General features: G+C 42.7%; 3 protein-coding genes across 4 annotated transcripts in view; all 3 read left to right on the top strand.

Moving 5' to 3' along the window:
- Window positions 1-25,000, top strand: part of LOC121301509 (dnaJ homolog subfamily A member 3, mitochondrial-like) — a 159,301-nt gene that overhangs the window by 131,910 nt on the left and 2,391 nt on the right. The gene's annotated exons all lie outside the window — the stretch shown is intronic.
- On the top strand, window positions 7-6,822 carry LOC121301511. Its single transcript, XM_041230988.1, has 2 exons — window positions 7-3,474; window positions 4,565-6,822. The coding sequence occupies exon 2, from the start codon at window positions 4,708-4,710 to the stop codon at window positions 5,800-5,802; it is 1,095 nt and encodes a 364-aa protein (XP_041086922.1). The 5' UTR covers window positions 7-3,474; window positions 4,565-4,707; the 3' UTR covers window positions 5,803-6,822.
- Window positions 10,901-16,464, top strand: LOC121301512 (G-protein coupled estrogen receptor 1-like). The gene is made up of 2 exons (XM_041230989.1): window positions 10,901-11,028; window positions 13,411-16,464. The coding sequence occupies exon 2, from the start codon at window positions 13,817-13,819 to the stop codon at window positions 14,894-14,896; it is 1,080 nt and encodes a 359-aa protein (XP_041086923.1). The 5' UTR covers window positions 10,901-11,028; window positions 13,411-13,816; the 3' UTR covers window positions 14,897-16,464.

The following is a 25,000-nucleotide window of genomic DNA, read 5'->3' as shown; positions in this document are numbered from 1 at the left end:
TGTCACTCGAGTCGGCTCCAAAACCACAGACCTGCCCGCAATCCAGTAACATTACACACAAATAGTACAGTAAATACTAGAAGCCCTTGGAAATGCACACAGCTTTTTTGTTTTGTTTTTATGAAGCCAGCTCCACGGAACGCGAACGCAAAACTAGATGCCACAAATCTGTGTGACAGGGACGAAAACACAGTACAGCACAACTGGGAGCCAGTGAAGATCCGAGTTCAAAACGGACATCAACACATTTCTTTAAAATGAATGGCTTGCAGTAGCTCACTCAGACAGGGATGCTTTTTAAACTTCAACAGATTTAAAGAATGTACTTGGATTACACAAAACCCATGTATACTGACAATACAGAAGATTGCAATCTGCACTTGACAGTATGGGTTAGGGATAGGGTTTCAAGCCGGCAGATTACTATATTATTAAAGGATGAAGCCCAGTTTAATCTCTGTGATGGAACTCTTAGGAGACACTTTGGCCGAGTTTTATTTTACTCAGAGATGTAACAGCACTCGCAGTGCAGGACCCTGCACGGTGCAACATACCAAGACAAGCTCTGGTGACTACGTGCCGAGGAGCAAGCTGGAGATTTAAACACCACAGGCTGGATGTGTCTACACCTTGTGCAAAATGGATTACAGGGCGGCAGCCGGACCGCAAAAAAAAGCGTCTCTGTAGTGGCTCACGATCCAGCTCCCCAGGGATAGAAATGTACTGTAGGCACCCAAACCGAACATCTTTAACAGTGTACACTGTCAAGCGCCGTCTACCTGACTGGATTTGGCATTGCCTTGGTATACCCTGGGTCCCTTTATAAAAAATAAATTAAATTAAATGTTTGGAGGCAGATCGAACACTGTAGTTTTACTTAAGCATTCTTTCACCTGTACCTGTGTGTTGACGGCTACTTTTCAAGATGATAATGCACCCGTCCATCGTGCTAGAACTGCATGCGATCGAGCGGAGCACGTTGGGGATGCAAAATCTTTCACCTGCTGAAAAGGCGTTCATATTGGTTGTTCCCAGAAGAGACCTGACACAGAGCTCTGCTGGCATTGCATGGCATGACACACACACACACACACACACACACACACGTACTTTCAATCAATAGATATCTCACTGTCGAAGATCCCAGGGACAGCGAACCCCAGCCTAGTTTAGCCCGTATCGATGCTCCGTCAGACAGCCTCAGAGACCGAAGGGCTGTCTGGAAAGCTGCTCCAATACTTGGCTCTGACTAGACCAAATCAGGTCAGGTCCAAGTGCAGCCAGGCTGATCAAGGGCCACAGCTCCTAATCGCATTACTGCTGGAGGATCCTCTCCCCCCGACTGGTACAAGTCAAAGGCTCTGCTAATCGGGATTACAAGCCAGCCCTCTGTTCTCTTGGAGAGTTAGCACTCATGCACGCTTGGCTGCAGGAGCACACTGTACAACACAAACGCAAAGCGGTTTTTGATCTTCTCTGACCTTTTAAACTCATCTTGTACTTCCAACCCCTTTCCATCATAAGAATCGAATAACTACTGCACGTTTCACAGCCTGGATTTCCACTGTGGAAGTACCTACAGAACTGTAAATGCTGTTAGATTAGGACTTGTAATACGTTTTTATTAGAGCTTTCCGGGCCACCACTAATCCTGTTAAGACTGGGTTATTCCTGTGGTCACCTTACCTCTCTGTGCCGTGGTGAAGTTTGCATCCCAAGGCTGCAAGGCGGAGCAACTCAACACCACCTGTGGCTGTTCATGATTTAACTTCCCGGCAAAAAAAAAAAAAAACACATTCCTTTAACTGCAGACTTCTGTGTATCCCAGTATTTCTAAAAGGGGCCTCTCTCTGGTACAGTGGTTGAGAGACTGCCACACTGGAGAGATCATCTGCCCTCTACCTGTGGCTTTGCAGCTGCCAAGAGAAACCACTAGAGGGAGGTCTTGCTATGGAAGCGCCAATGCAAACCTGTTGCTGGTCTTTCACTGGAATAGGGTCGCCATCTTGTGGTCAAATAAAATGCCTCACAACATGATTGTTCTATTATGACATTTTCAAATTAAAATGTTTCCAACGCTTCAGCCACTAAGACAAACACTTTCTGCAGCACCGTTTATAAAAAACATTAAAAAAAACACACACCACACCTCACTTACCCATTGCCAGTATAATATAAAGGCTTCTTCAACCCAGAGTACAAAACAGCCATCCAATAGAAAACTAGACAAACAGAAAATGCAGTAGTCTATAGAAACCAGAGTCTGTGCTCAATTATCAGTTGTTAATCCTTGCAGATGTCATGACATGAGGCTCTCTGGTGACTCAGGGTTTTTCATCTTAACTGAAACAAGTGCTGTTTAATGAAGCAGAGGAGAGCACAGGTATGAACGAGCTGATTGTGAGGCTCGCCAGCACACAGGAAAGCAGCTAATGGGACGGAAAGATAGTAGGAGGCTGCCGGCTCAGGACCACAAAAACCTGCATTTCAACTTCCGCCTACAGAAGCTGCGCTAGAAGAGTGGAGCGAGCCAGCCAGCCCACACCATGCACACGACCTGCTACACGTCCCATAAGGGAAATCCAGGCACATTATACACGAATAGAACAATCGTGCTACTCCAAAACCAGTCAAATATTAAATAAATAGCACGCTTTCAAATGCATGAGTTCCAAACCGATAGAAATCCACTTCAACACCATTTACTGTATTTCATTTGTTTTTATTTTCTGTATCATGCTAAGAGGATCCAATAATATCTGGAAATAGATTGTTCGTTTTCATTAGTTAAAAAAAAAAGGTAGTGTCATGAATATCAAGCTTTATATACAGTGCCACGTGTTTCAAAAGATATCTTCATGTATGTTCACTGTCTATTGCACTTTTGCTTGCCGGGTGTTTGATTATCTTCATTCATGGTGTAACTACAGCACTCCATGAATGTATAACATTTTGATATTGTACAGCCAGGCTGTGATGTCATCTTCTGACAGCATACGCCCCAGGAATATACCAACAAAGCGTTCATTTTATACCTAAACGCTTCTCCCAGCAGCTCTCATGGGACCAGCCGTTATGAGGTTTTAAGTCCTATTTGATTTAAAATTTCACAATTAAGTAGAGAAAGAGGTTACATAACACAGCCTCACAGAGCAGCTTCTCCACCCTTAGCTGAACCCATTTATAAAAACAGACATTTCGAAAGACTCGAGAACAGCGTTCTTTTTTAAGAACAGGAAAGGTAGCGGTCACATGACAACCCAAAACCCCCTCCCAATATGAAGCCTGGGTGTAAGGTTTCGAAATGAGCTCAGCCCAATTCCTGTTTGAGCTCAAAGCTGAGAGTCTGCAGCCATCCTTCACTTCATATCAGCCTCTGCTACTCAGCTTTGCACAAACTGGAACCATTTCCAAAGGAAACTGTTTTCTCGTTACACACACACACAACCCGACTGTACTGTACGCTGGTCCATGGTAAGTACATACCTTTCTTTATGGTCTTTCACGGTCTAGACAAATGGAGCCAGATGATGTATTGCACAAAGGCCACCACAGTGTACCACAAGTTAGTATGTGTTTTAATACCTGGGGGGGATGCTTTATGAACATGAACTTGAAGACTGTGGGCCCTACTCACTTTCTTTTTTTTTTGGGAGGGTTTTATTTTTTTAAAGCACCGTTTACCCTATGTGAATGCTTGAAAACATGCTTAAGAAAATATCATGCATGTAATATTGGAAAGACCCCCAGATAGCTAGATAGCTACACCCACACTTGTTTTCACTGCTTTGGATGAGGGGAAAAAAATGGCACCCCCATATAAAGACTAGAAGACTTTTTTTTGTATCTGTCCCAATATGACGTCGCTGTGCAAGGAAGGGTATAACAAACAAACAAAGCAAGTCTCAAGTTTTGAGAATGGTGCTCTGTATGTTAGTTAGTGTATGTTTGCAGGGGAAGGTTTCCCCTCCTGTTGCAAACTGAAACCTCTTCACAGGCACTCTGGTTTGGATCCCCGCCACCAGATGTGCTGAGAAGCCATGCCCCCTGTCCTCTGTAGATTCTGCAGGGGCGAAGAACAGCAATGCTACAGGGTTAATTAATATCTCAGCATCACCGCTGAAGTCTCACAGATGGGCAGAGGACTCGCACTGCAGAGCAGTCTGAGCCATTCCACATTTTGATACAAGCTTCAATTGGACACATTTTTAAAATAGACAATTACTTATTTAGGTCACAGTAAAAAACTAAAAGGGATCAAACTGCTGTGCAATCTGTCCATTCATGCACTGAATGGACAAACAGTGCAAAATGATGTTACTTAAAATGCAAAGCTGGTACCTCCAACGATTCTGCAAAACTGTATCTGAAATCTCTACATGTCATGAGACTCTGAAATATGACACTGAACATTAGGTGGCAGTATTCTTGTAGTTATCACAACTTATTGCAAGGCTTTGCCTGCAGATTGTGAAGTATGACATGTCTCAATTAAAGCATGATAAATCCTTCAAAACACCTGGACAGTATTGACCTCTCTCTTATTTGCCTTTGTTTTCTGCAGATTTGATCATGGGCAATACAAATTTCATCTGAAAAGGGCCGATCTTACACAAGCTGTTCTTAAACTCTGGCATGGTTGTTGATCTTGAAAATAACTCCTATTGAAAGAATAGACATATTGTACATCAGCAGCATATTCATAAAATGAGTGGGCTTGTGTACCCAAGCTTGCACTGCAATTACAGTGTAGATCTGGTGTTCTTGCATCGCAATTACAGTGAAGATGATCTGACCCTCTCTGTGGACATCTCAATAGCTACATACTGCTACACTGTCCTGGCACTGGCTGGTCTGACAGCCAGCGTCTTCATCCTAATAACCTTCATTAGGGGCTGCAAAGGAAGAAAGAGCCTGACCAAGGTGGACACCTTCTTCTTTGCCCTTTCCCTCACCGACCTGTTCATAATACTCTACTCCACCTCTGTAATTGCACACAGACCCAGCTACTTGAAGACTACCAGTCTGAACTGTGGGGTCTTGTCGTTTTTCTTCAACATCAGCTACTTCAATTCTCAGTTTCTCCAAGTGACCATGCTGTTCTTCTTGACGTTCGAGGAAAACCGCTCCGGCATAGCTCTGCTGATAAAAGTGCTGGACAACGCTCTGGCCTGCGTGGGCCTCACAGCCCTCGGCGCCCTCCTCGGTTCAGTCTTCACGACAGCACTGCTGGAGATGGGCCAGCAGCTCAACGAGTCCCTCTGCTGCACGCTGGACCCCCTGCAAGCAGGACCCCGGTATGACATTGTCAAGTTCATCGTGGGGATTGTGCTACCCTACCTTCTCCTCATCAAGTGCCTCCTCCTTTGGAAAAAGTCAGAAATCGGAATGGGCTTGGCGGCCAAACTCAAGGCTTGCTCTGCGTTCATAGCTGTGGCCTCGGTGACGCTCGTCTGCAGGATCTTTTACAACGCCGTCCTGCTCCACAGAACCTCCCTCAAGTACGGGCTGGGCAGCTTCTCTCCGCAGCAGGAGGCCCTGTGCAACGTGGTGGAGCTGGTGATGTTCTCAGGGAGCTGCCTCAGCTTGGTGCTCATCGTCTCTCTTCACAAACCGTGCCGGGAAGGCATGGTAAAGACTCTTAAGACCCTGACAGACCCCTGCAGGAGAATCAGCAGGGGCGAGACTCACAGGAATATCATGACAACCACCATAGAGATCACAGAGCACAAAGAGGACACTGTGTCGCTGCACTCCGAGAACCAGGGAGAGGCGCCCGAGGCAACTGATGGCTGCCGATAAGCAGGCAAAGGAAAGCAGAGAGAGCGGCTGACCATTCACCTTGCGCGCTGGCATCGACAAGAACGCTCTCACTCGCTGGCATTTTTTACTTGACCCTTTTTAAAAGCTGTAGAATACTATGTGGCCGAACCCTGTTCAGACTGGTAATTTGTTCAGAGTAACGACACAATCTGATAATCTGTACTGCAATAAAAAAGCCTTGTTCTCATCCAATGTTTTTTTTTTTTCTTTTTGAGCTATGAATGTTTTGTACAGTTGTCGTAGCATTAGAATGACGTCTGGTTTCTACAGCTGCTATCGAACCGACTCACCCCCCCTTACTGAAACCCCGAACAGCCATCTGGCAGAGGGGAGGCCTTTGCTACTAACACAAGTGTTTGAAGCGGTCATAGACGGTGGTTCACTGATGACATTTTTCATATTAACAGACAATCAGTGCTAATATCACAAAGAACATCAACAGCTGGGCCTTTTAGAAAACTCTTTGTCTTCAGAGAGAATTCATTAATAGAATATGTTATTAAAGGGGATGGAGACGGCTTCCTTTGCTTTGTGGAGCTGGAATTAAACAGGCATCACAGGTTCCCTGTGCAGCTACTCTGTTTAAACAGGGGCAGGGTCCTTGGGTCCAACTCTGGGGTTGGACCCCAGGATTACCTGTTATTACATATCTGCTTCAGGATACCTATTGCTAGCTTTCCAAATGCAGTGCGGCAACAAAACTTGACGTGCGTATTTTCTCATCAGGAAATCTGCTTTCAACTCTCAACGAAACAAAAGCATATTCATGCAAGTTTTAAGCAGGCAGACCCCAAAGTACTTTTTTTACACGGCAGTGCGATTATGTAAATCCTCCACAGGGATGGAAATAACAATCCTATTGCCCAGCAGTTTCCCCCAGTTCCAGTTTTTAACTCAAGCTTGAACAGCCTGCGCAACAAGTTTGGGCGTGTCTTAGTAATCTCATGGTAAAAACAGGAATGGATAAAACTGGTATGCCATGGGAGTTTAATTCCCACCTTGTCCACAATCTTTAAAAAATACTGAAAAAGTCCTAAATTGAAATACTAAAAAAAAAAAAAAAAAAAAAAAAACACAACTTCATGAATTCGATGACAAACGTTTCAACAACAAGACATTGAGTAAGGCAAACAAAACGTTTGGCATGGAAAGTTTTGTGATGATGTAATTATCATAACCAAAGTTCCTGGAATTCAGGTGGCAGTCTCACAGTATACTGTTCCAGACATGGGCCTGCACAGATTAAAAAAAAAGGAAGGAAGTTTGTTCTGGAACTGCCTTCTGACGTTCAAAAGGTGTTGAGGTACATGGCGAACAGTAAAAGATCAATGAAGTGTTAAACCAATATGAGATATTCAAGACAGGCATTTGAGAGGTATGAAATACAAGCCTTTCTAAATTGTGTTTAAATGCTTGCCATGTGCTCTCCTTCACACAGAAATGCACACATTTTAGTTTCCTTACAGCGCACAGTGTAACCCCGTTGCAGTGAACACAAAAGCAGCAGTCTCCGTGTGTTTACAGGAAACACAGATTATGCTTTACTTAAAAATCAAAAACCCAGTTTCCAAGTATCTATGGGTGTAAACACATCAATAAAAAGGTGTTGACATGTTAATAAAAGAAAAAAAAAAAATAATAAAAAAATCAGAAAATCCACCAAAGTAACAGGGCAGGCAAAGAAGGTCAAAGTAAAAATGTGGCAGAGAGTGTTTATATAATTGTGTCTTTGCATTTACTGTTGCCCCATATTATCAGGTAAAGAAACTTTCTATATGTGGAAAGCATATATGTGGGAACCGTTTCCGAGTTTCAAGGAAACGATTTTAGAACAGGATCTACATAAGTTGATTCTTTTTTTTTTGTCTCCTTTGCCATACCACCGTCACAGCGTTATCAGTAAATGGGATTGATTTTATTTTATCTCCAGGTCATTTAAGTCTGTTAAGGACATGAGCTCCATTAATAACACACATGGCCCCTTGACTGTGTATTTTACTTGAATACGTTTCCTGTGCGGTCGTGACTCTCCTTCTGGCACAGCAGGGTTGTGAAACCTGCAAGAAGATGGCTTTTCAAAAGGAAAATCTCCACGTAAAAAAAAAAGAACACAAGCAAGAGACGCCTTTCAAAACGGCCTTGGCTCTAGAACATCCCTGTTTAGCTGCTACCTGGCAACTTCCTATTGTTTGAACACTCTCATATTTATCAGCTGCATGTGACCAGCCAATATACTGCACACCAGAGATCCACACAGGGACCACTAGAAACACCAGGAGCTCTCCAACCACAAATCACTCACGTGGAATTTCAACTCTCCGCCTAGGCACAATCTGAGAAGGCTGCCCCTGGCTGTTCACTGCACAGAGAGAGGACTTGAAGTCCTTGTCTTTAACAAAATACTCCATGTTGTGCACTTTCATTTTCACAGCAAACATGTACTTATTTCATCACTGTGATGAAATCTGTTTTTTCTCAGCCTTCTTAAAGAAGTATTTTGTAACAGAAGTTCCTAATGCTCTTTTCACAGCAACGAGAGGACTGACTGACAGACAGATGTGTGGGAGATGGGAGTCATGTGACTTATTTTGCCTGTTACGCGAATGCCACTACCGCCTACAGAAACCGTGTTCCGGTTTGACTACACCACTGGTTCTACCCATTCAATGTGGACACATTCTGTTTGTCCTTCCAACTCCTTTCTTTGACCCACAACATCTCATTAACAACCAGGCTTCATCTTTTCAAAGAATAGTTGTTCCCAAAATACACCAGCACTTAATGCAGGCAGCACACTGCGGGAGACCTGCAACCGAATGGAAAAAAAAAACAAAACACAAACAAACACAAACAAAAACAATCCCTGATTTTTTGGAACTACAGACAGGAATTCAGTCATTTCTATGTTCATTTGTTTGTGGTCTAAACCGCAGAAGAGAGAACGACAATGCGTGGTGAAACTCAGGGGAGAGCTTAACACCTGACAAGGCAAATGCTAAAATATCCCTGCTTGTGGATGTTCAGAATCCAGCCAATTAGCAGGGCTCCCAAATCCAATTCCCAACACATCACGGATCAAAATTGCAATTAGCTGTATTCTCATAAAATGAGCTTCTCACAGTGGAACATTACGTAAACTGAAGTCACTGTCAGTCAATTAAAACTGGCTTCAAATGAAAGCAGATAAAAAATAAAAAATAAAAAAAAGTCCAAAATATAAAAATTGGGAATTGATTTTACAAAGTCACCCAGTTCTATTCGCTCTGTAGATGTGCAGCAGTGTGAGCGCATGGCACAAACACACACGTACGCACAAGCCAGGAACGTTCTTTTTGCTGGGTTGGTGTTGTTGATTAAGTGACTAGTTGTTTATTTGTCACTGCACACCTGAAAGGAAAAGCATACATTTACTTAATCAGCCTGTCCTAAGCTTTCAGGTGGGCAAAGTAAATATTGAACAGGAAGCCGTGCGAGGTAATGTTTTTATTAAAAAGGGTTAGTATTAAAATGTACACATACTTACTAAAAAAAAAAAAAAAAAAGAAAAAAAAAAAAGTTAGGTCAGTGGAGGTAATCAATGGAAAAAAAAAACAAAAAACAAAAAACACAACCTCCTGAGCTCTGACAGTCGGCAGCCAGACCCTAACGGAGGGGTGCGGGGAGTGGGGGCATTGCCAGCCAGACCCTAACGGAGGGTCGGTCTGGGATTGCCCAGACCCCTAACTCACCCCTGGGGGAGTGGTCACGTCGGGGGGCAGTGCAGCCAGATAGGAGGGGTGGGGAGAGTGGGGGGGGGGGGGCAGTGCAGCACGTTCTGCTGTGTGGTTCTTGTTTGAAGCCCTGACTGCAGCCCTTTAAGTGGAACTTAAACCGAAAGCCAAGGGAGATACTTGCATTGTTTTCAATGTTACACACCACAACTAGGGCACACTCAAATGCCCTCAGGAATCAGCTCTGTGCTTTTAGCAAGGAAATGTTGTGTTGAAATTAATCTAAAATATGACAGCTTAATTACGGGAAAGTGTGCATGGGTTTCATCAAGCTGCGAGTTGTGAATGTGAAGGAGACAGTCCTAGGAATCCTGCTGCACTAGGCAGGCTGGAGAGAGCGCGCTCGGAATGCAAAAGGGTTTCAAAGCATTTCCTTCTGGAGATCCATTTACCCCACCTCAGTGCAGAGCAGACTGACCCCGGCCTCATCATCCTTCACAATGCAACTTATCAAGGATTTATCAGTCTCAGTGCAAGCAGACTGACCCCAGCCTCATCATCCTTCACAATGTATCTTATCAAGGATTTATCAGTCTCAATCGCTGCAGGCGTCTAGCACGAGGCGACCAGTGAAGCACATTCATTAAATTTATCATACCACATTAGAGAGCACTTCCAGCCTTGAGGCAGCAATAGGCTCTCTCTGTCAACTGGCACCATTACTCTGATTCAGCGTCTCGTCTCAGAATTGGTTTAGCGTAGAGATTTAAAAAAAAACACACACACACACGCACAGAACAAACCAAGAAGAACTGGTGTCCTGAAGTCATTCAAACTCAAAGTATAAAAGTACATCTTGTGCAGCAGACAGCCAAGTAGAAAACAGACTGCGTCAAAAAAAAAAAAAAAAACCCCACTACGAACGTATTTGAATACTTGAAAATTAACCTCAGGAGAACACGGATACTACAGCCAGTGAAAAGGGCTCAGAAATGATCAAGAGTAAATCATTAGATTACATGGGACACAGGGTTACACAGCATTTAAAAAGAAGATGCATTTCTGTTGCAAGCAGTCGACCACAAAAAGTTTCACACGATGTAAAATTTGACAAAAATAAATACATTTTAAAAATCGGTTTGAACATGGACACTTTTTTGATAATTTTTACATTAATAAATAACATGAAACACATGCTTCCCGAAGTTGTCCACATGCTTCCCGAAGTTGTCCAGCATAACAGAAGTAATTTTTCACCCATATGCCATGTCAAGTCTGTGTGACTGGCAGAGTGTTATGATTTGCTGTTCCTGATGCAGATCCTCCTCTAAAAAGCAGGGGAGGCACACAGCAGTCACTCACACAGCTCCTGCACACTACTCTGCTCAGCACACAGTTTCCAGGGGCTCTGATGGGAAATACAGAGCTATGGCACATCACCACTTCTGCACAGTAAGAAAGGAACAAACTAAAACAGTAACCCTTCAACACACAAGTAAGTGGACTCGTTTCTTTATGAGACAGTATTAATAAATCAGCTAGTTGCTTTGGTTTGGTATCAGACGTACACAGCAAGCTGGCTTTCAGTCCACATGAGGAACTACACTGCCTTCAACAGCAATTGTGTTTCAAGCAAAAAGATACAATACAGTACTACAGACAGAGATTATACACGTTTTAACTTTGCCTTTATCAATGAACAGAAATATATATAAAGACGCAAAACAGCAGCATTGGAAAATGATTCATGTTGTGAGCGTGCTGGTGCACTGGGTATTTATTTGTGAAACGAGTTTCTTATAGGAGCTGGCCAACAGCATTGTAGTTGAAGAATATACAGAGCTAATCCTGGAATACAAGATATTCTTCTGGCATGAAACAGTGCTTTCGGTTGGGATTTCACTACAAAAGCACCTGTAACAAACAAGTGTGGATAACAAACACGGTGGGAATCCCGCGGAGACTTCAGCACTTCACATTCTAAATGCTAATCCCTGTTTTTAACCATAAATGTGAGCTTTACAGTACATCAGCCTCGTTTATATAAAAATAATAACAACAACTTCATAAAAGACTAAGCATTCACCCATTCCATTTTACTACAATCCCTTGAAAGCGCAGTCCAGGTTTAATTCACTGCGAGCGGTTCGCATTGCAACGATACCTGCTTGATTTATAAAACTGTACAGGTTTATTTTACTGGAGTGTGACAGACCAGATGTAAGCCGAGCTGGGCGCTGTACTGAGCCTTAAAAAGCAGAGAAACAAAGCAAAATAATTACAAAAGACTTTTTTAGCTGAGAGGTGCACCACATGCTGACAAATAAATTCGTAATGTTTTAAAAAGAAAACTGAATGCTAATGGAGTTATCTATATATACAGCACAGATAGTTCTATAATATCACGATATACAGGCTTGACCCTACATGCTACGATAGCCTTGTAAAAGGTGTAGTGCTTAAGAGTTTTTATAACCTATTGAGTTGTTTTTAAATGTGGTTTGGCTTGCTTGGATCCCTGTGAGTAACGTGGTAGAAACTGTTTTTAAAAGAGTGCAAAAGTAGGTAATTTAGTTGAAATTGTAAATGCCTTTAAAATGTGTCCACACTCGTCTGTTCTCTCTTTTTGTTGTTTTTAAAGACTGTATTCAATATTTCATAGTCTTGTCAGTAAATGCAATTAAACTGCACAAGTACTGAAACCGGACTGCAAATGGCAAGAAAGCCCTAAATGTCCTCTTCCCGTCTTGTGGTTCTCTGCAAACCCAGCTTTTATATTCCAGTTGTTAATAATAAAGTACCTTTTAAACACTAGTTAAACAATTGTTAACCCTAGATTTCAATGTAAAAAAATTTAAAAAAAACTTAACTCTCTCATATCCTTCAATAATCCTAACCTGTTGTGTGCTGGTAGGCCTAGCCATATAGCCTTAGTAACTTCCTCTAAATTTTGCATGACATTTGTTTTGATGACAAACCGGTTTTTAAAAAACGCACCCCACACACGGGCACTGTGATTGCCGCTCCTCACACGTCTAACCACACGTCTCTTCATCGAACTTGCTTTGATGTCCAAACGGAACTGCGTGCCTCACTTTGCTTCCAAAGGACTTCAAAATGATAGCAGACACTCCGTACCTCGTTACCACGACAGAATGAACTGGTGGAAAATGATAGCAGACGCTCCGTACCTCGTTACCACGACAGAATGAACTGGTGGAAAATGATAGCAGACGCTCCGTACCTCGTTACCACGACAGAATGAACTGGTGGAAAATGATAGCAGACGCTCCGTACCTCGTTACCACGACAGAATGAACTGGTGGAAAATGATAGCAGACGCTCCGTACCTCGTTACCACGAAAGAATGAACTGGTGGGAAATGATAACATATTTCACAAAGTAAAAGGCGCACAGGTGTACAAAGGTACTCTATCGAAAGACGTGACTGTTTTCTCTTGGTTTTATAACACACCCCTAGCCCCCATCCCATTCCTGGTCGAGACACAAAATGACATGCATTTACAGTGAAGAGTATGCCACAGATTGCACTTCAGCTGAGAGTAATTGCTCTGGAAACCAAGGCAGGAGTCCATTAATAAATGCAAAGATTCTGTCCCCTAGAAAATTAAAAGCTACTGTCTCTGTGTCATTTGGTTTAAGTTGTATGTCTTCAAACTGATTACATTTTTAAATTAATGGGGGGGGCGGGGCACAGCACCATGATGAAATCACAACGCACAGCTTGGGTTAGTAATATTCATTTGCACAATACCAACCAGCAGGTAAAAAAAAAAAAAAGTTATTGCTTTGCAATTGAAAGTTTAAGCTGTTTTTGTAAATTTAATAAAATAAACAATTTGTTGTTGTTTTTCAGCTCGGGTGGCATGAAACCAACATGAAAAAGGAAAGAAACAGATGTTCAGAAGGAACAAGGGGGAGCCTGAGCCCTGAAATATTGTGCCTTTAGTGTACAATGGATTGTACAAAATTAGTGTTGTGATCTGGAAATCAACTGAAAACACAGTGTTATCACGAGGACTGAAATGCCTAGTGCCTTCCCACTGAAGGATGGGTTTGCTTTTGTTGAAAACGGCTTCGGACTGCCCTAAAGTGGTCAAGAACTAGCTGGAGGACAAGAATATAGAACACAGCTAAAACACACAGGAGAGTTAAAACATTTAAGTGAAACCATGGGCAATTAAAAGGTTTGAAAATGTAGCTGTGAAAAAAAAAAATATATAGTGACGCGAATCCGATTCAAGCAAGCAAAGCGATTCACTATGGAAATGCACACAAACTCAATGATCCACACCTATGTAAACGACACAGCGTTGGAGCTGAACGGTTCTTATGTCTGCAATGAAACCACATACCGTGGCTTGGCCGAGGTCAGCGCAGACACCTACCAGTTCTACGTCGTCAGTCTCTTCCTCTCGTGCTTGTACACCATCTTCCTCTTTCCCATCGGCTTCATCGGCAATATCCTGATCTTGGTCGTGAACCTGACGCACCGGGACAAGATGACCATCCCGGATCTCTACTTCGTTAACCTGGCCGCAGCAGACCTCATCTTGGTGGCGGACTCCCTGATCGAGGTCTTCAACCTCAACGAGAAATACTACGACATCGCCATCCTCTGCACCTTCATGTCCCTGTTCCTCCAGATCAACATGTACAGCAGCATCTTCTTCCTGACCTGGATGAGCTTCGACCGCTACATGGCTCTGGCCAGTGGCATGAAAACTGGGCCCTTCAGAACCATGCAGCAGGCCCGGCTGAGCTGCGCTCTCATTTGGATGGCCTCCATACTGGCCACCTTGATGCCCTTCACCATCGTGCAAGCCCAGCACACGGGGGAGGTCCATTTCTGCTTCGCCAACGTGGTGGAAATACAGTGGCTGGAGGTGACTCTGGGATTCCTTGTGCCCTTTTCCATCATCGGGCTCTGCTACTCCTTGATCGTGAGGATCCTCATGAGGGCTCAGAAGCACAGGGGCTTGTGGCCCAGGAGGCAGAAGGCACTCCGCATGATCGTGGTGGTGGTCCTGGTGTTCTTCATCTGCTGGCTTCCCGAAAACGTCTTCATCAGCATCCAGCTCCTCCAAGGGACAGGTGACCCCGCGCACCCAGACGACTGGACGTTGATGCACAGCCACCCACTGGCCGGGCACATCGTCAACCTGGCTGCCTTCTCCAACAGCTGCCTCAACCCAATCATTTACAGCTTCTTGGGGGAGACGTTCAGGGACAAACTGAGGCTGTTCATTAACCAGAAAGCAAGCTGGTCCGCACTGCATCGCTTCTGTCACCACACCTTGGATTTTCAGATCTCTGTTCGGAACGAAGTTTCAGAGGTTTAAAAAAATAATTATGTGAGGAAGCCAAAAAAAGCTAAATGCTACGGGGATACCTGAGCAGCAGCATTGGCTGCATCGGCAAACAAACAACGGGATTCCCAGCAGTCCTGACAGCACAGTACAGTTTTTCTGATACTGTACCAAAGAACCGCCAAACATGTAGCAGTATGTATTTGGTCTCAACCCATGCGGCACCACTGGTAGGTCAAAACTTATTAAACAAAATACCACTGTGGTAAAATTCTACCAACAGCCCAGAACGTTTACGCTGCCTTTGTGCCAACATTGCCACTTGGTGCCAAACCATGGAATCTCCACAGTATTGCTCCCAGAGACCATTTTGTAAAAGGAGTTTTTCTGTTCTGGTAATGGGGCAATACTGCTGGCATTTACTGGGGCTGAAAACAAGCTAAGACTGAATTGGCACAATCCTCAAAGTTAATTGCAAGTAGTCTTAATTTAGAACTCAGTTTCCTCAGTAATGCGAGTTTCTGCTTACAAGTTGCAAAACAAAAGGATGGCAAAGTGTACAAAACAAACATTCTGCATAGGCCGCCAAGTTGAAGTCTGTTATTGGCCGCCGACATCTCCAACAGACAATGAAAACGCAGTCTGACAAATGCAAACTTTGTTTTTTCCGATTTGTATTATTTTGCAAGTCAATCCTTTTCCTTTCAAAGCAATATAGAACACAAAGTATTTTTATAATAAAAGGTACCATTACACTGTTAAACCCTGGCTGTTGCAGTGGACAGCATCACGGATAATCCTTTGCATAAGAGATGGCAATTTGCTGAAATGAAAACTCAGTGTAAGTTGCACTGCTTTTTTTTTTTAAACAACAATGTTGCCTAATGAGCAAGAAACAATTTAGGGGCTCTGAAACTCATCCGAGTTGATCGATTTGCAGACCTCATCAGTTGCCTTGCTGCATTTACCCCTTGGCGCCCACTCACAAAAACATTAGAATTGTTGCCTTCCAGTCTCTGAAGCTTTAATTTCGTACAAAGAAGAAACGGCACATATTGGATACACAATAGAAATGTGAACAGACGACTATATATTCCTATTCTATGAGAGGACTCTGTGTGCGTTCTCAGAGCTAGTTTAAAGTCTGACAGCGGCATCGATTTGTGCTGGAGATGAATCACAACAAACAGAGACATTGACGAAGCACAAAAGGAAGCTGTCACAGCAATTTCTCCATGGATAAAACGCACAACGATGATCAAGTTCACCTCTGCAGCGGATGACATGTTAAATTAAAAACAAAACTGCCTGCATAGGTAAATAATAAAGAATGTAAAGCAATTAGCAGGCAGGATCCATTTCTGATAATTATACATGTATAATGTGTGTATAGGGCTTTGGAAGTGACATTGAAAACAAACACACTGTTGGAAAAGGTCTTTGTGCAATATTTACAGATAGCGGATGTGTGCATTTTATGGAAACTGTTGGATTAATTTCCAAGACAATGTAAATTTACACATACAAAAAGACAAAGTTGTTTAATTCTGGGTGTGTCTTATTTTCCCCCCATGACTACTTCACATCACAGCAAATGTCTACCCAACCAAGCACATGCTACCCAAAAGGTGTAGTGCGGTAGAAGGCAGTCTGTCCTCCAGTATCTTCAGAAAAAAAAAAACAGCAATGAAAAACAAACATGTTTGAGTATTTCTAAAATCAAGCACTACGAATAGTTTAAGTGGTGTACTTAAATAATACTGGCATGTCCGTGACATTATCAGTCTCAGATAAATGAACAGCTCGCTGTGTGGAGGGCAGAGAGTTGCTCCCTCCAGCTGTTTCAGCAGCCTAAAAATGCACAACTTTTTAAATTTAGCAATTACTGGAGTACATGACGGAATACCCCACTCTGCAGAAAACCGTAATGAGATATCATACCTTTACTTGAGGCCACATTATGACTTTGATTCCGAAACCCTTTTCAAAGTATATTAAAATCAGACTTCGGGCTTCACAGTGAATGCAAGCTGGTTTTTTCGCTTTTTTTTGGCATGACAGGGTTTTCTAAAGAGACCACGCAAAAGCGTTTTCACTGGCAAACTGATCGGTTTTAAGAGCGAGTGGCAAACTTTGTCGACGAACTGGACTCAGCTCTGTGTTCAGCGACCAAAAAGCTCAATTCAGGTAGCGTCTACTTCATCACTTTTTCAGGAACGGTGTCTTGAAAGCTGGTTGCAAGAGACCTAGTTTGAGGAAATTTTTGCTGTATCAAAACCCCTAGTCTCCCCAGGTGTGCCATGCAGTGGCCTGAAACCTAGTCTCCCGAAGTTTAACAGCCGCCTGTGACGAATGACTTTGACATCTTATCCAATACGGTTGTCTGGTAAGAAGTATTGAGTTTTTTTTTTTTTTTCCCCCCTCTCAATACAGCAGATTTAATTTCTTTACAATATTAAATTCTGGCGGTCCCTCAAAAGTGAAGAGATCACTTAAGTTGGAAGAACTCACAGACAAAAAAAAACCCCACAGGAACTGCACAGTGACATTTACAATGAACTCCCACCGTTTTCAGTTAAGCGTCTTTCAAAATATTTTCTTTAATGAAACCCTCTTGAGGCACTTACGCTAGTTCGCTTGACCCCTGCTTATTTAGTTTTACGGATTCAAAGCCCTATTTTAGTCGGAGGAGATGCCGGTGGTCCCAGACTGAACTGGAGAGGGACTGCACAGCTTGAGAGATGAAGGTTGTGTGCCAGCAGCTGAAACTATAGGGATTGTAAACAAGCTAGGTACACAACCAGACGTATTTCTCACAGACGGGTAGAGCGTAAAACGTTAATATTTATTTTGTTTAAAAACACACACACACACACGGATTGTGGGACACTTCAGCTTTTAAGTTTTAAAATCAACTTTGCGGATAAACTTAATGCAATATAACCCATACCCATCCCCTCCCCACTTAGTGCTGACAAAAAAAATAAAAAATCTCATGCATTCACACAGGCTATGAACAAACACGCTTCCTTCTGCCCGAATGGTTGGCTTAATCAAGCGCAACTCAAACTCCGGTCAACAGTGTTTGCCTCGGGTGTCGTTCTTATTGATCTGTTTTGTTAAAAGGGTGTTGAGTGACCAGTTTTAAATCTGCTCTGAACTGGTAACACTGGTTTCCTTCTGCACCTCCCAGCAGGTGATCTGCTAAAGGCTGATTGCCCGTTGATCCAGCAGTTTTGTCGGATCTCACAAAAAGGCGTACTTGAAGTACAAGAATAAAACACTACCTAGGTCAAGCCTTAGGCTTTGAAGTAATTTCCTGATTCAAAACCCGTCCTTCAAACGAGTGACAGGTGAGTACATGGATTCCTCACGTGCGGTGCTGCTCAACTGAAACCCAGACACTGCTCAGGGACCCCAAGCTCAGCGCAGCCAAGTGCAGGGGCAGGCAACCAAGGCTCTTCCAGTCCGTTCCTTTTCGTTAAACACATCTGTTAGTCAAGAAGACCAGTAAACCCCCTGCCAGACAGCAGGTAAAAGTATCTGCAAGGATCCGCCCCAGTCAGTCAGTAGAATCACGTCGCAAGTTTCCAGCTCTGCAGCAGAGTTAGCTGGGACATAGCGGCTTGTGATATTCCCTAGAGGACTGTAAACCTAGACTTTTCAGACTCCTGATTAAAAAGAAACAGAGCCAAAATCTGACTAGATCTCATATGTTTTGGCTCAGAAGCTTAATCTGATTCTTAAGCGGTTTCTGTATGGTTTTATAAATGCTGCATAACTGGGGTTTTATAAATGCTGCACAAATGGGGCACGTTGTGATAAGACCAAATGTAAAACAGCTTCTCAATAGGAAAAGGGCTTAGATTCGGAAAGAAGCAAAGCGCAGAAAATCACCACTCTGTGGATCGTAGCGCTCAGACAAACCCGAGTGTGTCCACTTCCTTTCGAATAAGTTTAGGAAATGCTTAATTATACGGTATAAAATAAAAAAAAATTAATAATGCCTGCATAACCCACTAATGAAGCAACAAACATTTTTTCTGCTTTTTGGAACTATAGTGTAAACCCAATCACAAGATAACAGATTAAATGTAATTGCTACCATGCACGATATTGCAAATTACAATACAAGGCCCGCAGAAGGGAAGAGGAAAAAAAAAAAAGAAGGAAAACAAGCTGTTTCCTAGCTGCTCAGGAACCGAATCCCAGGCTGCTCATTTATCAGCCCATTTTACAAACACCAGGAATTATTCAAGATTAGCTGAAGCCAACCTAAACACAAATGACTTCTCTCTTTGGGTGGAATGACCACATTCTAATCTGGCAAATATGGCAAGCTCAGGTAGTTTATTCAACAGTTTATAGGCTAATTTCTCCAGAAAGATCAAACAAGTTTAGTTTCCGTCTACATGGAACTAAAAGAGGGCATTGCAATTGCAGAAGGGATCCGACATGTGAAACAGCGATCACTGTATATTGCATTGGAAAACAACTCAGGAAACAGCAACTCGGCATAATTGGATTTTCTGTTGCAGGCAAAGCATTGCATCTTTATTGCTGTGTTCCGAATCCCTGGGACCAGGAACAGTCGATATTGGGGAAAAAAAAAAAAAAAAAAAAAAAAAAGGAGAGAGCACTGACTCATTACTTTTTTTTTTTTTTTTGGAATCTACCTATACCATGTTATTATGGTCACAGGCACTTGTTTGGAACAGATGATATCACTGGAACCAAGGACTGGATCAAACTGCTATGCAATGGGAGTCTTGTTTCCAACCCTGAAATTAGACACTTGCAGGCATAAAGAGGTCAACCTCAGTATTCCTAGTTTTCTTACGTCTCAAGTTTTACCGAGACAGTTCAATCGCATTCAGGGGATAAAACAAATGAGCACTTAATTTCTGGAGAAACAGGTTAACAATGACTAGGAAATGCAAGGGGGTGTAATCTACCTAACAAGGCATCCAGGAGCGAGGAGGTCAATTACTTGCACCGGGAGTCTCCTCCTGTTAAGCAGTATTGAAGCCTAGCTGCTTCCTCTCACACAGAAACAATGCCGCTGCAGCAGCAGCATACTACACTCAATGTGAGGACTGCCTGCTGCCGACAATCCAGTGTAAGCAGGATGAAAAAAATGCTAACAAGTCATCCTACAGTGCCACGTCACCCCGTTTCTACTGGGCTGAAATTAACTGGTATGGCACTCCTGCTCTAGCGAAGGCAACAGCCACAAGCAGTTGCAACACTGGTGCGTGAGCTAGCGAGACCAGAAAGAAGCCAGAAAAGCGATTCGGGATGGCGCGGTGAAGGGACATGCAAACTGATAAATTTGGAAGAGCGTTTGAGATTTAATTAGCGTGAAGGCGGCAGATGGGCCCGTACTGTTTAACAATCGCAGCTCAGTTCTTCGTTATCTTCTCCGGAGAGATGCAGGCAGGCACAGTGAAGTCTCTGATACTATCTCACTCAATGGACAGGTTTCCTTTAATATCACCCAGTCAGTTCAGCATTATCAGGATTTGGTCACCTCATGTGTCTGGATCACAGTGCGTCAAATCAGTTCTGTGGGAAAGTTGAAACCATTGACAACTCTGATAGAACAGGGTAGATACAGTGTTAACGGGGGCAGGGGGGGCGGGGGGAGCCATATGTTTAAGAGATAAGTTTTCCTTTAATCCTGCCCTTTCCTTTGAAGTTTAGAATTCTGCAACGGAAAATTTCTCGGCTGTTTACTTGCGAGTCCTGTCCCTCGAGAGATTCAGATCTCGTTCACAGAAAGAAACCTAGAAATGGGCGCGTGGGTCAGACATCTTATTGCTTTCAAACCAATCGATACAGTCATAGCCAGGCCATCCCAATTACTACAACACTTGTATGCCCAACAGAATTCTCTGATAGTGCAGCAAGGTGGGTGTCATTAAGCAACAATAAACATCTTCCGTTATCACCAGGTGGAAAGGTTTTTCCTCATTAGTATCCATTAAAACACATTTTCCATTGTCATCCGTTGATCTCCCTGTGGATAAAAATATGGACCCACAGTCTCAGCATCACTGTCCACGTTTAGAAGAGCTGGTTACTGTTTTAAAACCGGTACTGCACACCCTGCAAATTTATCTTTACCTGTCAATTCACTATGCATTCGGCATGTGCCGAGAGACTTGCTTTTGAAACGATATGATAAACACTTCTGGGTCAAGCTAGGCAGAAAGACAGAGCGAACCAAGCAACATCATCATGGAAAACACTGCAAAGGTGGAACTAGACTTCCTGGTATACCACAAATTGATTTGACAGAAAAAAAAAAAAAACACACACCACTGTCTGCCATCAGTGCATTTGTAACAATTAAAAGGTATAGTATCCAAAATTAAAAATGTATACAGAATTGCAGTTATTAGTTTTCTGTTTAAAATTGTATATAGTTTGGATTTGCATACTTAACAGTATTGCACATAGTAAATACCATTACTGCACTACCAACTTGCCTTGCCTATCAAAAAGAAACACTCGATTCAATTAATCAGCTAGCAGCACGCTTGTACTTCATCTGTAAATCATCATTGTAAATCTACACTGCTTGCCTGTGCACAAAAGGTCCAGACACAAACAGTTATCAGGCAAGGCGTTAAACAGCACAGGCAAGAGGACTACTAATCAACACATAAATTCATATTGCTTTCCCTCATTAGTTACATAGTTACGAAGATCATGCAAGCAATAAAACTGCAATTATACACTCCACTATAAAAAAAAAAAAAACAGAAGATAAACTCCTTGGTTGTGAAAGACTCTAGGTGCATGGCAGCCAAACAGGATCAAATCACAGGTTAGGTCTACAGCTTCACTGTAAAAACAGGCAAGATTGATTTAAACCCTAGGCTCAGTTGCAGGAGCGCTCAACCAAAGACTTCTGGCATGCTGCCGTGCTTCTACCCAAGGTGGAAGCAACGGGCAGCAGGACTTGTGTCCAATGGCTCAATTACAAATCGCTTATTAACTTGTTTATGCGGTTTGCTGGGTCTTGGTGTGATCTAACCACCTCCAGGTTTTGACGTACAGGGTAATGTTTAAATGAAAGCCCGCATCTCTTGGCGACCTGTGCTGTGCATTGTTTGTGCACGGAACAGTGGGACTCCGATGGGTGTGCTTCTGGGAAACTCAACTGTTTTCCCAGCTGTGATATCCCATCCTGGGAAATGAGCTCCTTGCATTGTTCAAATAATTTCCAAAGGCACTGAAGAAAATGTCAAGCACATCGTGGCATGCTGTAAAGAGTCTGTATTCCACTTCATTCCCTGGGGGGCAAGGGGGTTGACCACACTGCTTATCTTGAATGTGGGAAAACACTGAAATGCCTTTTTTTTTTTTTTTTTTTTTAAAGCGAGACACGTCCAAGGACTTAAAAATCAATTCGCATTAGCAACAGTATCGCTGGTTGTCTTTTATCGTTATGTCTTAAGATCTTTTTGGTTTTTCAACGTTCTTTGAGAAAAATTTTCCCCGCACTACCGATTCAAGACGCTGCTTTCCAAATACCTTTTCCTCTTCCTAAAACAGCGCCGTTCAAAACTTGTAAATCGCTCAGAGTGGCGAAAAAGCCTTTCAATAGGGAGCTTTCGTACCTCATCAGTGTAGATCAAGAGGGGCCTGGTAGGCGAAGAGGCAGAGGCTGTACAAGGTCCTCCCCGTTCATGACTTTCCTGTTTGAATGCAAGTCCTCCATTGAAATTGGCAGGTGGCAACCGAGACGACAGCTTTTAACAACAACGGAATAAGAGAAGACATTGCTTCCGATGCTCCGCTGCAACAGACGCTGTTTATACAGCTGCGTTTCCTTACCGCAGCAGGGTGCAAGACATCAGAGGGAAACAACAGCATCTTAGAATGTATTCATTCCTTAAACGTTTACTGTACCTCTGTATCAACACTGGCCCAGTCTCACAAGGGCAGGAAATCTATGAAACAGACAAAGCGTTGGGAAACCACATGCCTTCAACACAGACAAGAAAACTGCTGCAGAAGATGACAATGATGATGAACATTGAACAAACAATATGTTGAACAGTAAAGGCAAAGGCTGCACTTTGACAAAAACAAAAGTAGCTTTACACAGGCTTCTTGTAAATGCATTTTTCATTCATTTTGAGCAAACTTGCCTCTTGGGGAACAAATGTCTGTTTCTTCTGGTAACAAACTGACAGGGGAAATGGTTTCAAGCATTAGAGATACACATTTTCAACAACCCTTCTATATCCTTGTGCAAAAACATCTGTTTCTCACTTGTAGACTTACAAAGTCAAGCTGGTGCCTGCGCTCCTGCATCTTGATACAAAAAAAAAAAAAAATGCATTTTAATTACAGCTCAGACTGGGCTTCTATGACTGCCTGGTTATAAAATACTGAAGAAAAAAAAAAAAAAGATTACAGTTGCAAACCATAATGAAAAACAAGGCCTGCGTGTTAAAGGATGTGTATTAATAATGGATGTGATTTATGATTGCATTTGTAAATTAAAATCCCTACTGAAAAAACACAGACATAATGATTATCCTCCAGCTCATTACAATAGAGCTGCTGGACTGACTAGCTGGCAGCAGTGTGCTGATGATGATGCGAGCTCAGGCTGCAATTGCTTTCAATTGGAAACACGATGTCCATGCAGGATCATGTTAACGTTCCCCCCATTAACACTTGCAGAAGGTGCTGCACTTGCTGTAACTCTATTCACACAGCAGAGGAATTGATTTCACACCACAGCTACCCAGCATGCACAGAGCACCTTGGTTAAACAGCAGCTCAACTGCTTCGGGACAAAGAGTGACAACAGCAAGCCTGCTTTGATTGTTCCAGTTCCTAAATCAATGTATAAAATGATCAATCATAACAGTAAAGCACCCTCACTTAGAAGCTGCAGTGAGGAAAGGTCTAGCTAGGCATCGTTTCTCACAGAAACTCGAGAGTCGCTGCAGTAGGCCCTTATTATCTCAGCATTATCATAGTCACAAAGTTCTGCCAATGTTCTACAAAGAGAAGAGACCAAGGCTTGGGGTACAGAACAAATAAAGCATGAAGACTGGTTTTAAATTATTCCTAATGGCTTAAACACGCAGAGCAGCCTTGTTAAAAGTATAAGTAGATTCTAATGTGATTTTAATGAATTTTTATGTTTCCTGTTTTAGGATGCTTGCAGATCACTCAGAGTGGTTCTAGGTTCTCTTGCTACAATATAAGTTCTAACTTTTAAAATATGTATTTTCCCAGTTCCACTGGTATTTTGTGAATGTTGACAGAACTCATAAACCACTTAATTCCCAGACATTTGTTCCTGAACTTCCTTATCCAAGGATACTAAGTAACAAGTACAAGATGTTTTACAAGTTTGGGCACCAATTACTCTAATGGCCTCTCCAAAATAGGCTTTTTTTTTTTTTTATGAGCTCAATTAAATGTGCAATTCTTGATCGCACAAGATTGTTTAAGTTAAGTAAGTAACCCTCAGTCAGTGCTCCTAACTTCCACAGTGGATATAGAAAAACTACATGCCAAGCATTGAGAAACAACTGCAGGACAACTTCCCGGTTCTGGCCCTTTGGTCACAAGGACTTGTGACTGCTATACTTTCATCTAGTCCTGAACTCTAGTGTATCACCGGGACAGCCCCACCGTGTGGCTCAAGCCTGCAAAGTCACAATATCTTGTGTGCAAGCGTTCAGTCCTGCTGCCTCATCCCTGTGTAAAAACCACATGCATTCAGCGAGAGTCAGACCATTTCCAATCAATCAATCTCTTTTTGGTTTTGTTTTAAATAGTTTGGTGCGGTGCGCTTCTATAGGCTGTGTTATTTTGACCTTGTTTTCTGTTGCAGCATTCAGTTTGCCAGCAAATCAACAAAACATGTGTATTTACTGGAAAACGAATGCTTTCCTTGACAGACTAGAGTTCTCCAATCAAAAACATGTGCACTGCTAGTGCAGGACTGACTTTTGCAGAAATAATTAAATTGTCCATTTTACAAGAGACGTCTCTGGTCTGTGTCCAGGATTGTATTAATGAAAGTTAACATTTGATTTGGAACAATGTGTGGTTATTAAAAAATGTGCAAAAGTCCATTTTACAAGAGACGTCTCTGGT

This window comes from Polyodon spathula, chromosome 27 (assembly GCF_017654505.1).
Source record: "Polyodon spathula isolate WHYD16114869_AA chromosome 27, ASM1765450v1, whole genome shotgun sequence".
NCBI classification, from domain to species: Eukaryota; Metazoa; Chordata; class Actinopteri; order Acipenseriformes; family Polyodontidae; genus Polyodon; species Polyodon spathula.
Note: the sequence above shows the minus strand (reverse complement) of the source record. Positions and strands in the feature narration are given on the sequence as shown.